The 16,997-nt window shown below is 45.5% G+C and overlaps 6 protein-coding genes across 6 annotated transcripts; 3 read left to right on the top strand and 3 right to left on the bottom strand.

Annotated features, from left to right (window-relative positions):
* Positions 1–2,475: 2,475 nt before the first annotated feature.
* N7533_011800 (uncharacterized protein) lies at positions 2,476–3,192 on the top strand (the record flags this gene model as incomplete). The annotated part of the gene is made up of 3 exons (XM_057108450.1): positions 2,476–2,529; positions 2,585–2,626; positions 2,692–3,192. The coding sequence occupies 3 exons, from the start codon at positions 2,476–2,478 to the stop codon at positions 3,190–3,192; spliced, it is 597 nt and encodes a 198-aa protein (XP_056953551.1).
* A 441-nt stretch (positions 3,193–3,633) lies between these two features.
* Positions 3,634–4,766, bottom strand: N7533_011799 (zinc-binding alcohol dehydrogenase family protein; the record flags this gene model as incomplete). The annotated part of the gene is made up of 2 exons (XM_057108449.1): positions 3,634–4,156; positions 4,210–4,766. 2 exons carry the CDS (start codon positions 4,764–4,766, stop codon positions 3,634–3,636), a joined length of 1,080 nt encoding a protein of 359 aa, XP_056953550.1.
* Positions 4,767–6,793: 2,027 nt separating this feature from the next.
* Positions 6,794–9,781, top strand: N7533_011798 (fungal specific transcription factor domain-containing protein; the record flags this gene model as incomplete). Its single annotated transcript, XM_057108448.1, has 8 exons — positions 6,794–6,991; positions 7,188–7,355; positions 7,403–7,815; positions 7,879–8,017; positions 8,071–8,519; positions 8,580–9,135; positions 9,191–9,303; positions 9,367–9,781. The coding sequence occupies 8 exons, from the start codon at positions 6,794–6,796 to the stop codon at positions 9,779–9,781; spliced, it is 2,451 nt and encodes an 816-aa protein (XP_056953549.1).
* Positions 9,782–10,175: 394 nt separating this feature from the next.
* N7533_011797 (TauD/TfdA family dioxygenase) lies at positions 10,176–11,517 on the bottom strand (the record flags this gene model as incomplete). Its single annotated transcript, XM_057108447.1, has 3 exons — positions 10,176–10,839; positions 10,900–11,165; positions 11,218–11,517. 3 exons carry the CDS (start codon positions 11,515–11,517, stop codon positions 10,176–10,178), a joined length of 1,230 nt encoding a protein of 409 aa, XP_056953548.1.
* A 746-nt stretch (positions 11,518–12,263) lies between these two features.
* N7533_011796 (formate/nitrite transporter family protein) lies at positions 12,264–13,331 on the bottom strand (the record flags this gene model as incomplete). The annotated part of the gene is made up of 4 exons (XM_057108446.1): positions 12,264–12,400; positions 12,456–12,812; positions 12,875–12,995; positions 13,053–13,331. The coding sequence occupies 4 exons, from the start codon at positions 13,329–13,331 to the stop codon at positions 12,264–12,266; spliced, it is 894 nt and encodes a 297-aa protein (XP_056953547.1).
* Positions 13,332–15,306: 1,975 nt separating this feature from the next.
* On the top strand, positions 15,307–16,917 carry N7533_011795 (putative MFS transporter; the record flags this gene model as incomplete). Its single annotated transcript, XM_057108445.1, has 2 exons — positions 15,307–15,908; positions 15,966–16,917. 2 exons carry the CDS (start codon positions 15,307–15,309, stop codon positions 16,915–16,917), a joined length of 1,554 nt encoding a protein of 517 aa, XP_056953546.1.
* Between the last annotated feature and the right edge of the window lie 80 nt (positions 16,918–16,997).

Below are 16,997 nucleotides of genomic sequence, written 5' to 3'. Positions count from 1 at the left end.
GCCGATCGTCACCATTGACTGCTTGCATGTTTCGTTCACCAACACCTGTGACTTGTATTTCCAATATGTCTATCTATTTGTGTTACGCTATTTAGACCGGTCTACAAATAGCTCGCATTCAAATATTACAGGAGAAAGAAAGAGAAAGACAATTTCGTCACAAAAGAGATAGTAAAGAGGCTAACAGTATGTGGAAATGATTAAATTTCACGCAAGGTACCTCAAACCTGGTTATTATTTTCCACGACAACATTGTTCGAATATCACGACCAATGAACATCGCGATGAGTACAATACAGCCGACTATCAACTACAGACAGTCCAGACGCTCTGCCTGCGACAGATGCCGTGGGTTCAAGCTACGCTGTGAGCGTGATCAAGTAAATGGCAGATCATGTGAGAGGTGTCTCAAAGCCCAGGTGGCGTGTACTACGAGTGTTGGACAACCAGTCCAATCATTCCTTCCACCAAAGAAGGACAGTGTATATTCTTTCTCTAGAAGTCGAATCGAGATATCTGGAGACAGACTCGGAGATGGTCCTGCTGCACTTCTTCATCGATCATCCGGTTCAAGAGTGAGAAAAACAACTGCATCTTCGGGGGCTAGCCGCAGAATAGATCATGAGAAGCTTAATGCGTTGATTGACCCGAACGTCTTTCCGTTCCTACTAGCAAATGACGCTACGACTTCTAATTTCCCGGCCACGAAGAACCCTCAAATGCATTCGGTTTCTCATCAACTATTGTCATTCGACCCGTGGAGTCAAGACTATCTGCCCTGGAATGACATTTCTCCATATTCTGTAAGATATTTCGAAACAGAGATGCACATGATTGAATATATAAATGATTCTAATACATCAAGTCTATAGCCTTTCATTTACCACGACAAGCATGCGACTGGAAACACCTCGAATGCCGAAGACCCGGGGTTAGGGCCAGACATTTTGAACATGACCCAGAATCTTCCGGCCGATTCCGGCTTTGACCCAATGAATATGATTCATAATGATGCTTTCAATTCACCAATCTATGTACGCCCAAGCACCTCGGAAGGCCGTTGGGGTGCTCAGCCATTCTCTGCGCAAGACGAGTATCCATTTCCGATAACAAATCACCACACGGCCTACTCCTATAGCCAACTCAGAAATATTATGCAACTAAACATTGAGCTTATTTCTGATCTGGAGGTCCTAGACGCCACCTCCAGTCTTTTAAGCTCGTCACTCTCCCCGAGTGAGAATGCCGACCAAAGCACTGTAAAGATCCATCTACCTATTTTTCGAATATTGAGTCATTCATCTCAATTCTTGGACATAATTCAACCAGAAGTCATGTTTCCATCGAATGACGTGCGGAACTTGAATTTGTCTCCCATAACACCTACAGAACATGACTCAAGCCCCTGTGAAGGTTTTTCTTCAATGTCGAAAGAAAGGATCAAAGATTGCCTTGACGATATGCCAAACCTCATGAGCTCGCATGATTTCGGCCGGGGATATGAAGAAATAAGACCCCGGCTTTCAACTGCAGGTGTCTTCGGAGACGCAAGCTTTCTCGGCCATAAGCTATCACTTTCAGGATCTTTGAATATATTATCGACCTACTGTCAGATTATCCACATTTATCATGCCCTTTTTACCCAGATCTACCAGGCCTTTCTGATGGTCCCGCCGGATGATGCAGCGGAGCTTCTTGCACTCCCAACATTGCAATTTGGAGAATTTAACATGGAAGGCCCTTTTAAAGCTAAAATGCAAGTATTACTTGAACTCAGCTTTAGTATTCTGAGGAAAATTGATCACTCCTTCGGCATCGCGGAGAATTTACCCGGTGAATTCAACGGAGAAGGCAGCCCTGCTTCCTATGTTCCATACTATAATCCACTAGAATCTCTTAGAGACCATGTTGTGGCTAGGGAATATATGGAAGCTGGTCGGAATCTCAGGAAAATGATGCACTTCTTGCAAGCATTTTTCGATATAGCTGACGTTGCTATTTGAATTTATCATTACCCTGGTGTTTCTTTTGATGCCACGAATAGTACCTAGGTACGAATAGAGACTCAGCAGTATTTCCACGAAGCGAACTCAACTTGAAATATTGCATGGAAATTTTAAATATCTATAATCAATCTTTAGATTGAAATTGAGTAAATTACTTTCCTAAGTAGTAAAAGGAAACTTGATTGAATGCCACATTTCCATAGCATTCACCACTAGCTAGAAAGGCCAACCATCAGGACAAGATTAAAATATTCCCATCTTTCGGAAGCTCGCATTTTAATATTGATTTCCAAGGTTCGGAGGCCGATTCCGACTCCGAAACACCGGAGCGCCCGGCGTGATTAAGCAAGGGGGGCCAGATTCGATGGAAATAAAATTCGCATATTTAGCCAGCTTGCCACGCCTTGGAAAAAAAAAAGACAAAAAAATCAATTAATCACCTGGTGATATTTTTTTTTCAAAGTAATCAATGGCTGCGCCTTTATCCAAAGACACCCCGAACTTTGAGGGGGTGTGGAATCTGGTAGGCTAGCACTGAATCATCCATTGCGATGGCATAGTACTAATGAATATTCAAGAACAGGAAGTTATCCAATGACCCTGACAAGATTTTTGAGCTGGTAGGTCTTGAAAAGTCTAGCTAGATGGTACTATATACCACGATTAGTTACTAAATTCGCTTCAGCAAGGTGTGCCTTGGGTGGTTCGCAAGATTCTGAATTATGCGAGTCTTACATTGAACATTTCGCAAGCTATCTCAAGCGCAAATTCGAAGCCCGAAAGCTTGGACACCCCAAGTTGCAATAATGTTTCCGAGGCCTCTGTGACCACATTGCACATAAAGCAAACGGTGAACCCCGGAGGCTTCGATAGCGAAGGATATTATCCAATCAACGGAGAGGAAAAGGAGTATTCGCTACCCATATTTGGAGATATCAGCATGAGGCTGCGGTACGTGAATACCTCAGAGATTTCTGATGAGTTTCTTCGTCAAAAGTTGAGCGAAGGGAGCCCATCTAAGACCGTGATCGACGAGATTGCTCATAACAAAACGAAAGGGTGGGATGCGCGAGTAATCTGGGGATTCGAACTCATTGATGGGCATCGATATCTAACGCGGAATGTCATCACGACAAAAGATGAAAAGGCCGTCAAGTCGAGACTGGTTTATGATTTCCATTGCTAGTGATATTTTACATATTAGTGGTGTCTAAACGAGTGAAAATGAAATGTAGCTATCGCAATTAGGAGTCCTACTGGCTTTCGCGTTCGATGAAAATTGTCGATTAATATCCAAGATCATAAAACAAAGAGAAGCCACACGCGTACGAGGTTTTGTGAAATAACTTCTTTTACTAATATATGATGTGATATTTTGGACTTGAATACCTTTCGAGTTTCCAATTTAAACATGCCTTGAAATTAAAATACCTACTAGGTACAGAAGAGAGAGTGAATAAGATAACTACATACCGAGCTTAGCGACCTGTTTATTGAACCGCATACCCGAAGAAAATAATTTACGTTATTCATTCGGCTTACGTAGTCGACGATAGTTCGATAGAATCTTGTTTTGAGATAGAAGAACGAAAGGAAAGAAATCCGCAATGCTCAGCCCACTCTGCCTTTAGAAATTGATAACTAACTTTTTCCCAGACACCTGCCCACTCTTGAGTATGCCAAGCCCTCCTATGACTGCATCGATTCCTCCTGGAAGAATCTCCACTGGCACCGGTCTTATTTTACCCTCATTTATCAGGACCTGAACTACTTTGTACCAATTGCGAGCCCAGTTCCCAATTTCAGCATTTGGTGCGACCCCATACGGCTCGGGTAACTGGACCCCCTTTCCAGATATAGCTCCTCCCATGACCAGCTCATGTTTCACAGTCCTTCGCGAGAATAACTGCTCCTGATATTGCTCTAGACCACAATAACGCCCACCAGTTCGCCCGAGTGCCTCCTGACAGATACTGACGGATCGCATATCAGAAAATGGATCTAGCGTGTAGCGAAGGGCATTTTTGGTCGCATTACGAATTTCTTTCGCACAAGTAACGGAATTATAATCGAACACAAGATCGGCTCCATAGGAGCGAACGAGGTCAAAGTTCCGAGGAGAGCAGGTTGTTATCACACGGTGGCCACACCTAATAAAAATGTCATTTTTAGGTTGGACATATTGTCAAAGTTGGAAACTCACAGCTTCACCATCTGAATAGCAAGCATGCCAAGGGTACTACTCCCGCCGTAAACAAGCACATCCTCTTGCTTAACTGAAGGTGTGTCCAGAGTTCCTGAGATCTTAAGTGACCAAAATAAAGCAATTCCCAATGTCGCTATTGCCGTTCCCGAGATTGCTGGCGCGGTAGAGAATGAAAGGCTATTTGGTATATGGAAAGTAAAATCCTGATCGGTATTGAGATATTCGCAATAAGCACCAGAAGTGGGATCTGCTTGATTCGAGCCTTGCACGGCCCCAAATACTGCATCTCCAAGACGGAACTTTCCTTGCTTGGCAACCTCACTACCAACCGCCATGACAATTCCTGCATAATCACAGCCATCCCAGAGACCTGGTGTTGGAAATCGAATAGGCATTTTGAAGTCACATGGATTCAATGCCACAGACTTTGTCTTCACCAGAATTTGGTTTGGACCAGGCTGCTGGATGGGAAGACCAGGAGTAACTCGGAGAATGCCATTTTCATGTTGAATGACAGCCCTTTGGCTCAAAGGAATTTCAGAGTTGTCCCCCATCTCAAAAATTTGAAAATGTGTGTGTGTGTGTGTGTGTGTGTGTAAAGTCGCAAAGTACACTAGTTATCACCGGCTTCCAAGGCTAGCGGTGAGGATTGAAGGAGAAAACTAACTTGCAAGGACGTGAATTTATTGGCAATAAAGCCCCTTTTAAGTCTTTCTTCAAGCCCCCGGAAAGTCCAAGAATTCACTACTATTTTTCTTCCATTAGACCGTGTTGAAGTGGGACTACGCTCGACTTCGAATTGCAACTGGGCAATGTGCATATTTGGATATCACCGGATGACAAAACACAGCAAAGAGGATTGGATATTTGACTGGGATGATCCAGAATATGGGATTTGACCGAGTCTGACCCCTGGAAATGGTGCACTCCTCGCTATGAAGCTCGTCATTCTCTCTTGGCTCATCTTCGCCCCATTGGAGGATAAGAACTTCAGTCTATAGAGTGGTTGTGAAATGTGTGGCACTGAATTTTGGACAAACCTTGGAAATTGGATAGAACAGGGAATTGAAATGGCCATGAGAATGGTATCGGTGTTTCCTATAAATCATGTCGCAGTGATGCGGAACTTAGACGCGTTCCTGTCATCATCCAAGGTTGAGTTTCTTACAAATTTTTGAATGAGAACTCGCGAAAGATTTGGAGATCATCCAGAGCTTCTGATATCACGGTGAGAAACAACCAAAACGACCTTTAAAACCTTGCAAGTGCACATTTTTTGTCTTTTTTTTCTCAAGAGACACATACATACTTTGGTCGTACATCTATTGTAGTGCTGACTGAAAGAAAAGAAAAAGTCAGGACGATAGGTAAAGTCTTGAAGTTTGAATAAGACGTGGCTTTCATTTCTACTGCCTGCTCCAGTGAGTTCTTCTAGCCACTATTTTGCTTTAAAAAGACATACATGCAGCATGCTAGAATCACGGCTCACATAAACGATCGACCTGTTAGTTAACGTGTTTCACCACCCAGTCGGCAGCACCATGAAACGCAGTAAATCTGAGAAATTACAACTTCGAATATCTCAACAACTAAAGAATATTTTTTTCAACTATAATTGATAGTATATGTTATTCTCACTAGAGAGAATAATTGATTAGGATTTTTTTTGGATTTTTTTTAAATATTTTATACCTAGTGTAATGGGGATTCTGCTCTCAACATCGGAATCATGTGATCAGAGCCTTAGCCATAAGGTGTCTGCTTACAGGGAGATATTTAGTTCGCGCGATAGTATTCTAGGAACATACACCTGTCAAGTGTCACGATGCGGCCTTTTCTTTCCTGCGGCGGTAGCAATATCGGTGTACTGCTCAAGAAGGCTCGGATACCTTAGGAGATTTCATCTCAGTGGTCATTGCCTTGCCTACTCACCTGCACACTGCGTGTGTGGTGGGTTTGTCCTCTTGTGATCGACCTGTCTGCTTGACAGACAGCCAGCGAGCATTCCCATCTTTCACTAGGTAAAAGATTACAACCTTGGGAAACCCTTGGAAACACCTGGTCATTTGCGTATCTAACAGGTAAAGATATACTAGTAGAATACTGTTTCTTAGATTTAATATTCTACCCGGGGACCTAGGCTAGGTAAAAGATAGTTAACAATATTATTCAGAATACTATACCTTGAAATAACCTTCTAAATAAGAAATAACTACCTGTTGTTGAGTTATAAAGTTGTAATTTATCATATTAGCTATGTGTTTTGGAGCTGCTGACTCGGTGGGGCTGATGACTCGGTGGCCCTAGGGTGAAACACATTAATTATGTCTCCTGTTGAATACTAGAAGTCCTTCAATTAACCCTTTCAAGACTAATAGATAAATGCCACTGACATAATGAAGAAAAGGCTGAAATATTTGTCTGAAAATCGAAAAAGCGAAAGTCAGTTGAGGCCACGGTAAACTTCCGAGATGCCATCTTTGGCACTGGTGATGTTTAGAAAGATCGACAGGCCCAACGCAACCCCCGCTTCTCCACTTGAACGATCTCGTCATCGTGCGCCTCGATTTCACCACAAAGTATGCATTGCCGACCGCCCGCGTTTGCCGATGGGCCGAAAAAGTGCAACTGCGATCCTTTCCCAACCATCCTGGGGGGAAAAGAAGAGAAAGGTGGACGACTTGAATCTACCGCAGAAAACCAAACAGCTCTTGGAAAGATCCGATTTGATTTGAATGCCAGCCATGGGGCTCCACACTCTGAAGGCATCAAGATCCCGGTTTGGTAGGTCTAACCCACGTCGGACGAGCTCAAAGTGCAGTGTTGATTTCCCCACGATTAGGATGCCGTACGTGTCGTGCACGCAAGGTGAGTGTTGTCACCATCAATTTATGTTATGCAAGGTCCTGAGTTTGGCCAGGTCAAATGTGATGAACGCCCAGGGCAGTGTGGAAACTGTGCTAGGTTACGCCTAGTGTGTTCAGGCTACACATCCTCAATCCGGGCGAACACTCAAGAAGATAAAGAAGACAGCCCGGAGAGCTCGAAAAGAAAGAGAACATATCGATCGTGTATCGCATGCCGAACTTCGAAAACAAAATGCTCGGGCGAACGTCCGATATGTCAAAGGTGTCAGAGAAAAGGTACTAGTTGTGTCTATTCTGAATCTTGTCAACCAAACTGGATACAGCGAGTTGAGGCGATAGGAAACAATCCTCAGAGTGGCTTGCCAACCCCGACAGCTCTGTCTAATGAATCCCCCATCGACCCTGATTCTATTCAGCCAAAGGAAACTTGTCCCGCTTCACAATCTCCGCATATCTCATCGGAGCCGTTGAGACCTTCATTGGAATGGTACAAAACCCACAGCTACAAATTCAAAGCCACACAGCATTTTCTTACAAATTTCAGGTTGAATTCGTATCACCTGCCAAACTATTGGGAGATTGGACAGCTGGTTGAGGAGTATTTCAACAACATACATCCTTTGCGCTGCTTTGCATTCATCCACAGACCCTCTTTCCTGCAGCGATTGGATAAAGAAGAATCCAAGAGCAGCCAGAATTATGCCCTGCTCTATATAATATGTGCACTGGGTGCCCAGTAAGAGAAAATACCTTCTCTATCCCAAAAAGACTCAGGAAGTTAGCTGACCATGTCGTAAAGATATTACGCGCTGGCCTATAGCGAGAATGTATCCCCCCTTTCGCCAAAATTCATACTTCATGTAGGCGGCCAGTGGGCAAAGCAAGCACAACGACTGATTCTTGAGACTCTGGAGATTGTCACAATTGATAACTTGATGGTCAGTATTCCTGCTTTTCAATTCTTCTTGACAAGCTAATGAATAATAAGTAGGCAGCGGTTCTTCTCCATGACTATGATATTCGAATGGGAAACTTCTCGAATGCTTTCATGCTTAGTGGTCTTATAACACGCATGACACAGGCTCTGCAAATTAACCTCGAGTACAACACAGATCTTCTTTGTACTAATCATGACTCTGGGCTTACCGCAACCGAAAAAGAATCTCGCCGGCGCCTAATGTGGAGTTGTTATGTGATGGATTCCCTTGTCGGCAGCGGTGTGGATCAGTTGACCTTGGTTGATGAGAAGGATATGAAAATCCAATTACCATGCAACGAAAGAAATTTTGTCCAGCAAATTCCCTGCTTGACAGAAACACTGGAAGCTGGGAATTGGTTGAAGTTCATTGGTGATAATGTGGATATCAGGACACTTCTCCCAAATATGGGCATGATGGCGTATTTCGTTCGCCATATTTCAGTTCGGAAGAAAGTCTTAAGGTCAATATGCCTAGTTGAGAAAGATCCTTTCAGAAATTTCTGTTCTAATGGTTATTCTAGGTATATCAAGCATTTAGACAATGCAATGGTACCTTGGGATCCAGACTCCGAATTTGCGTCGCTGGATGAGGAGTGTCGTGCGTGGTATGAATCCTTACCTCCAAGCCTCCAATTCACGCCAAATGCCATCTATATTCGCAAGGACTCCTCACAACTGGGTGCACTGTGTGTACTACACTGCGCACATTATCAGACAATTTGTGATTTGTATCGACTAGGTGCACCTGCACTCTATAAACTCCGTGCTGCCTTTGATTTTCCTATTGATCAGCAAGAGTTCCTCAGGCACTTACAACAAGTTCTTTTTGATGCCGCAAGGTCTTTGGCTACGATAATAGGCGAGACTGCCCGCCATGGGTGCCGCATGCTAGCGGATTCATGGCTCCCAACAATCACTTACGACAGCTGTCGCATCATGGTTTACCACCTGACACAAATCCTCGACTCGCGAGATGAAAACACCAAGTTCCTGATGACGGAGACACTGCCCCTAATACGTAGCAACGTCCAATCTTTACGAGCAATGGGATCTATCAACGCAATTGCGATATCACTAGTAAGCGATATCCATTTCTGCAGATAGATAGTGGAGCTGATATTTGAATTTCAAGTGCTCTGCCGCAGAAACAATGCTTGAGAGATCCGGAATTGGCTCAGAGGTCATATCCCAAAATATCATTCCCGATGATCCATATCAATCTTTCGGAGATAGCGAGGAGACAAGGTAAACCACCTACGCAAATCGCCACCTTTGGTAACATGAACAGTTGACTAAATATTTTCCTAGTGAAAGTTTACCTGGAACGCCAGTACAAAGTGCTCCAGATTACGTTCTCAATCCGTTGTCAATTTTCCGGATGGCACGTAAGTCAATACCGGAAAGACATGCCCCGGAGAAGGCTAGGACTTCATCTGCCCCGAATAGTGCGTGTCCAGACTCTGTTGCAGATTTGGACCAAAATGTCTCCGATAAAGTAGGCCATGGAATAAGCTACCTGGAGGAGGACAATGGTACAAGCCAGGGAAACCTCGAGGAACTTCAAACATTGTTCATGTCTGACCTGGGGTGGGCTTGGCAACCAGCTGATACGGCTGTGGGCTCAGGCATCGATGCAGCTGGGTTATTACCATGGGCAGGGGGTTTTTCTACTACACAGGCAGAGCCATGGCTACCAGTCTTCCCATTTCCTCAGCAACACTGAGATTCCGGACCTTCAATTTTAGGCTATGTCCTGTTGAAGTCCCAACCCCTAAGTGCTGCTAGTACAGTGGCATTATTTTGTGAAGTCATCGTACCTATAATATTGCTTCAGATTGCACAGGGCGCCGAGAATAGAATATTATTAAGAGAATCTGACTATCAGTGAGCTCTGTAACTTAATAGTCGTCTGGTCACGCCACTCAAGAGCCTGATGAACTTGAAAAGTCGAACGCCAGCAATCCTTCGAGATTCATAATTAGAAAAACTATTATAGAAAGAATTCCCATCATTGTATCCAATCACTGAAAAATATAGGTACTACTAGTAAAAGAAAGAACCCGATGATAGTCGTACAGATTGTAAGTTCATCTGAAAATCTTAAGCGCTTCAACAATCTATTCTGCATCCAATGGGCAAATAGGCGGTTGATCGTTCACCTGGATACCGCCCCGCTTCTTTTCGAGCGTGTCGTGATATGGAAGTCGCCATCCACCTTCAGACTCTGGAGCCGCAAGCCAAAGACGCATTAAGTGTCGCCGCCGCGCAGGCTGTCCTTCATCGTCAATGGCATTTGCAGGGTGGTCGGTATAGGCAGTACGGGCGTGCAAAACATGTGAATTGCTGACGAATTGAATATCTCCCGGGGCCAAAATCATATGCAATGACAACTCGGCGCAAGTCTTTTCGAATATTTCCATTGCATATTTTTGTTTATCCGAAAGAGGTGGGATAACAGCATTTGGTCCAGAGTTGAAACGGGACAAAGAGGTGACGTTCATGGGGTCAAATCTAGCATAAAGCCGAGGATTGTCGCCGGCACGGTCATTTTCGAGATAAAAGATACTGCCTCGGATCCACTGCTCTTCACCTTCAGAGAGCTCACCCTTCCGGTCAAAATACCAACTTGGATCGCAGAGAGTTTGAACAACATCTGGATGTCTCTCTTGAAGCACATTGAAGACATGATGTGTTGACGAGATGTCTGATTCGCCACCTGACAGAGATTTCGCAATGCATAGAAGGCCTACAATATCCGAGCCGTCTGTGTGGAAGTACTGACTGTTCAAGCCGTTAGAGACTTTATCCTCGGCCGGGCTTCCCTTCGTGACAAGAACTTACCGAGCATTGGTCCGATAAATTCGAACTCGATCAGTTTTAGTTGGGTCCTCGCCCAAGTCTTTGACATGTCCCAAAACATGACCGCGACCATTCTGGCTCACGAAATATCCAAGGTATGTACCGAGCCCCATGTATGCGGTAGCGCACTTTCGAAGATCCCACTGTCGCACGGGGATTCCCTTAAAGAGGAAAAATCCCTTTCCATTAATCAAATCTTGACGAAGAACTTCCAGCCGTTTTGAGAGATTGGGAAGCGGGAAATTTTGCTAAACAAGATCAATAATCGGAACTCTCTAAGACTATTCTTTTTCTACTAACCTTCGAAATTCCTGTTAAAGGTAGATCTTTTTCGATGAAGTCATCTGCCGCTCTGCCAAGCTCATGGATCTCATTTTCATTGAACTGGTGTGTCCAAAGTTCAGGATTTTGACGGTAGTCCTCTGCCTTCCAGACTGTTGGACCGCCGTGAACTTTGGGAAATTCTGAATATGGCCGCACTTGAGAGTAGACAGGCGGATGCTGTCCAGATGTTTTGAGCCCGTCAGGAAACTTGGCGATATCGACCTCGGTTGTCGAGTGGTCTTGTGGAGTGACTGTCTCTAGAACTGTGGCTGACATTTTTACGGTCAATATTCGTGGACGAGGAAGATAAAAATGATCGGATCATGCGAATGATTAAATGCCACTGTGCAATTAAAGATTGAGATTCCAAAGGGAAACCTTCTAATATATAAGAGATGAATTGCAAATGTCTCTATAGTCCCTGATCCCCGCCCACGTCGGGTCGTCGCATCGATCGGGTTCTCTCGAACTAGCCAATGCGACGTGGCGGGGTCACTCTCGGCTTATCGGCAATTCGGCGATATCCCCGAATTTGCCAGAATCACGCAAGATGGTGTGCGAGAGTATCCCACAAACTGACGAACAATCAATCACTCCAGGCGAGTGAAATACGACCCATTGCTCAGGTCAAAAATGTAGTGTCCATCGAGACGTCTGGTGCATCGGCCGTATGATCATAAACCTGCTGCGCTGGCTTGTCAGTATTGACTAATAGTAACTACTAGTTGGTAACTAGGGAGTGACCGGGGCACGGAATAAAGCACGATAGCTGAGGCTATGAGCTTGAGATTCCATAATCTCACTTCGCGTTTCTGGTTATTTATAATACTAGCATTCCTAGGTTCCAGAGGTATTAGCTTCCGCTGGCAAAATTACTAAATGCTCGATAACTGACCTCGGGAAAGAGCATTGCTTAGCAGGAATACTCGTAGAAAATTTTTATAGCATTAGAAATTAATGAGACGAGAATAATAAGGTACATTCAATATTGGAACTGAGCGTGTTGAGCTTCGAATAAGCTATCATTCAGTTCCAGCCGCAGAGGATTCGAGATCGCCTTCTTTCACCGGAAGACCACTCTGGAGACCTTTGGAGACCCGTGACCCGAATAGAACGCTATCTTCGAGGTCCAATAAATAAATATACCAGTAGTAAGTTCCTATAGAGGCAATTAGTTGAGGAATCTGTGTATTATAAAGAATTGGTTAACTTACCGCAAAAGAGGCCCCCGCCGAGAATGTTTCCAATCAGAGTGGGAATAATTCCCTTCCAGATATAGAGGCCAACGCTAAGATTAGGAGCGCCCTCCCAGATCCCAAGAGGGATAAATGTCATGTTTGCGACAACGTGGTCAAATCCCAACGAGACGAACGCGAAGATAGGAAACCAGATTCCAATGATCTTGGATGCCAAATCACGTCCTTGGATGCCGAAGAAGCAGCCCAAACAAACTAGCCAGTTGCAGCCAATACCACGTAAAAATATAATGCGAAAGTCCGGGGTGAGTTGCTTTTTGGTCGCAAAGGTAATTACTGCGGATTTGAATGGCTCCGCAGAGAACACCTCACCATCTGGCCATGTTCAATCAGCTTCATGTCCCTCAGGTTTGAAATTGATATATGTTGCAACTGACAGCCAAATATAATAGTCACAATAAAAAGAGAGCCTGCTAAATTTCCAAGGAAGGTCACGGTCCAGTGCAGTAGCATTTTCCACCATGGCAAACGTTGCTGTAGTGCTGCAACGGTAGTGAACTAAAAAACACCGATCAGCGATTGTACATAAAACTGATATCTAGGGGTGAAAGGTACCATAAATGACCCGGTGCATAAGTCAGCACCTGTCAGGATAATCATACATAATCCATATGGAAAGACTAATGCACTGATGGTGCGCATCAGCCCCGGGGCATTTTCCTGGAACCACGGGGTGGCATTCGTACTGAGGACTGTTCCACAGGCAAAGGCAAGCAGACATCCAGCAGAGACGGAGCTGAGGAAAACTTTGTCCAGTCGCATGTTCCCTTTCTGTACCCCTGCCTTTCCAACGGCCTCTATGACCTCAACTGGAGATAGCGCGCCCAGTGTCATGTTTGCCGAGAAGATTCCGATGCTTTTCTCTTTTCCAAAATTGATGAAAACTAAAAATCGGTTACGGGATTCTGAAAAATCCCACACTCAATTGAGAGAAAATGTTGTAGTCAGTGTACCGACCGCGCAAGTACTTATAGTTTCTCATCAATTTCAGCGACCACTAGGGCATGAGTTGGGGTTCTTATCTTGTACTTTCTAGATGATGTGAATGATGCGATTGGGTTTGCGATTTGGTGGATTCTATTCGCCGAAACTGAGAAATGAGATAAAGAATAACGAATAACTCTATACGGAGTACCTTACGCTTAGCTGCCGGTTGCAGCATCGTCGATCTTTTGCCAAGCCCAATCCTGCGAACCATTCATGGAGCGACAGCTTATCATACCTGGGGATGCTTGGCGAAGATAAGCCAACGCGGGCACTCCTGATTTCCCCGTAGTCGGTTGTATCTCCGCGGATCATTGATAATGCAGGCCAATGATCTCCGAGATGCTCCATTTTCTCAGCGGAGTACAAAGTACTTTCTAGAGACTAGTCTACTCTAGACTATACTAGTAGTATTCTTTTCGAATGGGCCTTGGGGTAGATCGTCGGCGAGTGGGGGAAGGGGAGGCTGGTGGGAAACTTTAGCTCGACTGGAAACTTGAAGTCATAGAGATAACCTGTTAAATATGTGAGGCGAACCTGGAACCTTGGAAGCAAGGGGAAAAGAAAAATATATATACAACACCGTAGGCGGCTTGGCTCAGACTGCCTGCTTGAAGTGATCTTTTGAGTCTGACAGGAATTTCGGAATACTGGACCGTGACACTGCCACCGGATTTCCCGGTACTACAAGTCGAGGTAGCAGAGCACACCCATATCCAAAAAGATACATATATTGTAGTACTAGTAGGAGTAGTATAGAACATTGGAAAGGATTGGTCAAATTGAAGTTGTTTAAACTCAGTGCAGCAAGTTTCCTACAGCAATTTCTAGGATTTGGTGAACATGACTCCGGGTGGACTTCGACACTGGCTAGAAGAGCCTCGCAGTCATCAGGGCGGGCCAGTGACTCGGGCGAAACTATTGGTCACGAAAGGCAAGCCCAGCAAACACAACATAACAAAACAATGGCGAGCGACCGGGACGGCGACTGATATTCCTCCATTCGATGTAGCGGGCGCAAAATAGTCAAAATTTTGGAAAGAAATCCCGAGGGCCAGCCGGGCCGATACACAAACACCGAAATTGACCACATGCGCCGTGTGGTGTCATACTGCAAACGCCATCTCGCCCAGGAAGAGAGTGCCAAGCGAAACCCCCACAGTCGAAGGTATCGATCGTTGAAGAATTGGGGGCATGATCCTCTAAAGGAGTAACATGCCATAATAGTGGGGGGTGGGAAAGATCGGCTATTCAGGAATGCAGACCAATCGGTTTTTGATCTTCCATTCTCCATCATTCATCCTTGATTGTCAGATTCAAGCCGCTCGCTAGTCCCGGCAGCTTTTGGGCTCACGTAGATCGGTCATCGTAATGGCGTGGGCAGCATCGGCGTGGGGGCAAACGGGGCCTTCGGAGGTCAATAACCATGCCGTAATCGGGTACGTCCGAAGCAAAGCGCCCGGGCGATTGAATCTCGGGCATTACAGATACGTCGCCGGGTCGGGCAACTCGTGGGCGAGGCGTGGGTCTGAGTGTGAGAGCCGAGGGAATCTATATCCGTCCTTTGATTGGCCGAGGGGGCCATTCCCACCACTCCTAGCTTGGAATTGATAGGTTCGGAAGGGAATGGAGACGTGGGGGAACGCGGGGAAGGCGTGGAGGTGTTATTGGTGAGAGGACCTCGTGTATCATTGATCAACATGGTGGGTGGCGAGACGTGGGGGTGGACTTGGAGGCCATAAATGTCATACCCCTCCGCATTTTCGTATCCCCAGACTACCCCGGATTTCCTTGCTCTGTCTGAAGGGCAAACCTCAACCCAAGCATGTCGAAATCCGATGCGATCCACGATGAGATCCCAACCAAGCACACCGAGGAGGTCGTTCAACGTATACCGCTGACGGAAGAGGAGAGCAAGAGTATATGTCGAAAAACTGACCGAACTATCTTGATGGTATTGATTTGGGTATATTTCTTGCAAATCCTGGACAAGTCGGTCTTAGGATACGGCGCGACCTTTGGTCTCCAGGCCGATACTGGACTAACTGGCAATGAATATTCGCTGGTTGGATCCATTGGGCCAATAGCACAGCTAGCTTGGCAGCCCTTTTCATCATTCTTGATTGTCAAGGTTCCACACAAGATCCTCATGCCGACACTGTGCTTGGGGTGGGGAATTGCACAGGCATGTATGGCCGCATGCTATAATTTTCGGTCGCTTTTGGCCGCTCGGTTTTTTCTCGGCCTATTCGAAGCCGGGTGTTTGCCCCTATTTGGTGTTATCACAAGTCAGTGGTACCTGCGTTCCGAACAGCCTTTACGAATCGCAGCCTGGTACAGCACAAACGGGCTTGCCACGATCGTAGCGGCCGCATTATCATACGGACTGGCGCAAATCAAGTCCAACGTGCTTTGGCCATGGCAAATGTAGGTTTTGACCGGTCATAATTGTCCTTGGCCATGTGCTGATCAAGTCCCGTTTAGAATTTTCCTCTTCGTTGGGCTGCTGACGATCGTTTCAGCCCCGGTGGTGTATTGGCGATTGGATAACGATGTTTCAACGGCCCGCTTTTTGACAGAATTGGAACGAGCACAGGGTATGGAGCGTCTGCGGGCCAACCAGACTGGAACAGGGAGCACAGAGTTCAAGTTGAGCCACGTTCTGGAAGCGGCACTGGAGCCCAAAACCTATCTGTGGGTGGGCATGGCCATGTTGCTCAACATCGGTGCCAGCGTTACCAATATATTTGGTCCTTTGATCCTCGGTGGCCTGGGATATGACAAATACACCACCACGCTCCTAACAATGCCCTTTGGCGCCCTTCAATTCATTGTCATCCTATTGGCTAGCTATATGGCACAGACAGCCCGATTGAAGGGAGCCGTCTTGGTTATTTTCATGATCCCGGTCGTTGCCGGTCTAGCTATACTTTATGCCGTTGCCCGAACAGCATCAGCCCAAGGTGCCTTGTTAGCTGGCTATTACCTCCTTGCCTTTTTGTTTGGAGGAAACCCCTTAGTCGTGACATGGATCATCGGTAACACAGCGGGAACAACAAAGAAGTCTGTTTCCATGAGCCTGTACAACGCTGCCTCTTCTGCAGGTAATATCGTGGGCCCCTTGCTCTTTGCTTCCAAGGATGCCCCGACATATCATCCTGGACTACGTGCCTGTTTGGGTATCTTTAGTGCGATGGCAATAACCGTGCTCATTCAATGGGCAAATCTGTGGTTCCTCAATAAACAGCAGGCCCGCCGTCGAGTTCGTAATGGGAAGAGTGCCATCATAATTGATCACTCTATGCAGAGGCGTTTTGAAGGCATCGGAGAGGAAAGCGAAGCGGGACCAATGGGTCAGGGCCCGGCTCATGCTGGATCAAATATCACTGAAGACCTCACAGATGGACAGAATGATGAGTTTGTTTATATCTACTAAACAGAGTCTAATACTACAATCGAAGCATGTCGGTGGGTTTGATTTAACCAATAACTACCTAGATATTCCATCCCTAGGAA

The sequence above is a fragment of the Penicillium manginii genome, assembly GCF_028828005.1.
Source record: "Penicillium manginii strain IBT 31320 chromosome Unknown utg000009l:1.0-3297300.0:1.0-3298630.0, whole genome shotgun sequence".
Taxonomy (NCBI): domain Eukaryota; kingdom Fungi; phylum Ascomycota; class Eurotiomycetes; order Eurotiales; family Aspergillaceae; genus Penicillium; species Penicillium manginii.
The sequence above is the reverse complement of the archived record's forward strand: the minus strand, read 5'-3'. Positions and strand labels throughout refer to the sequence as shown.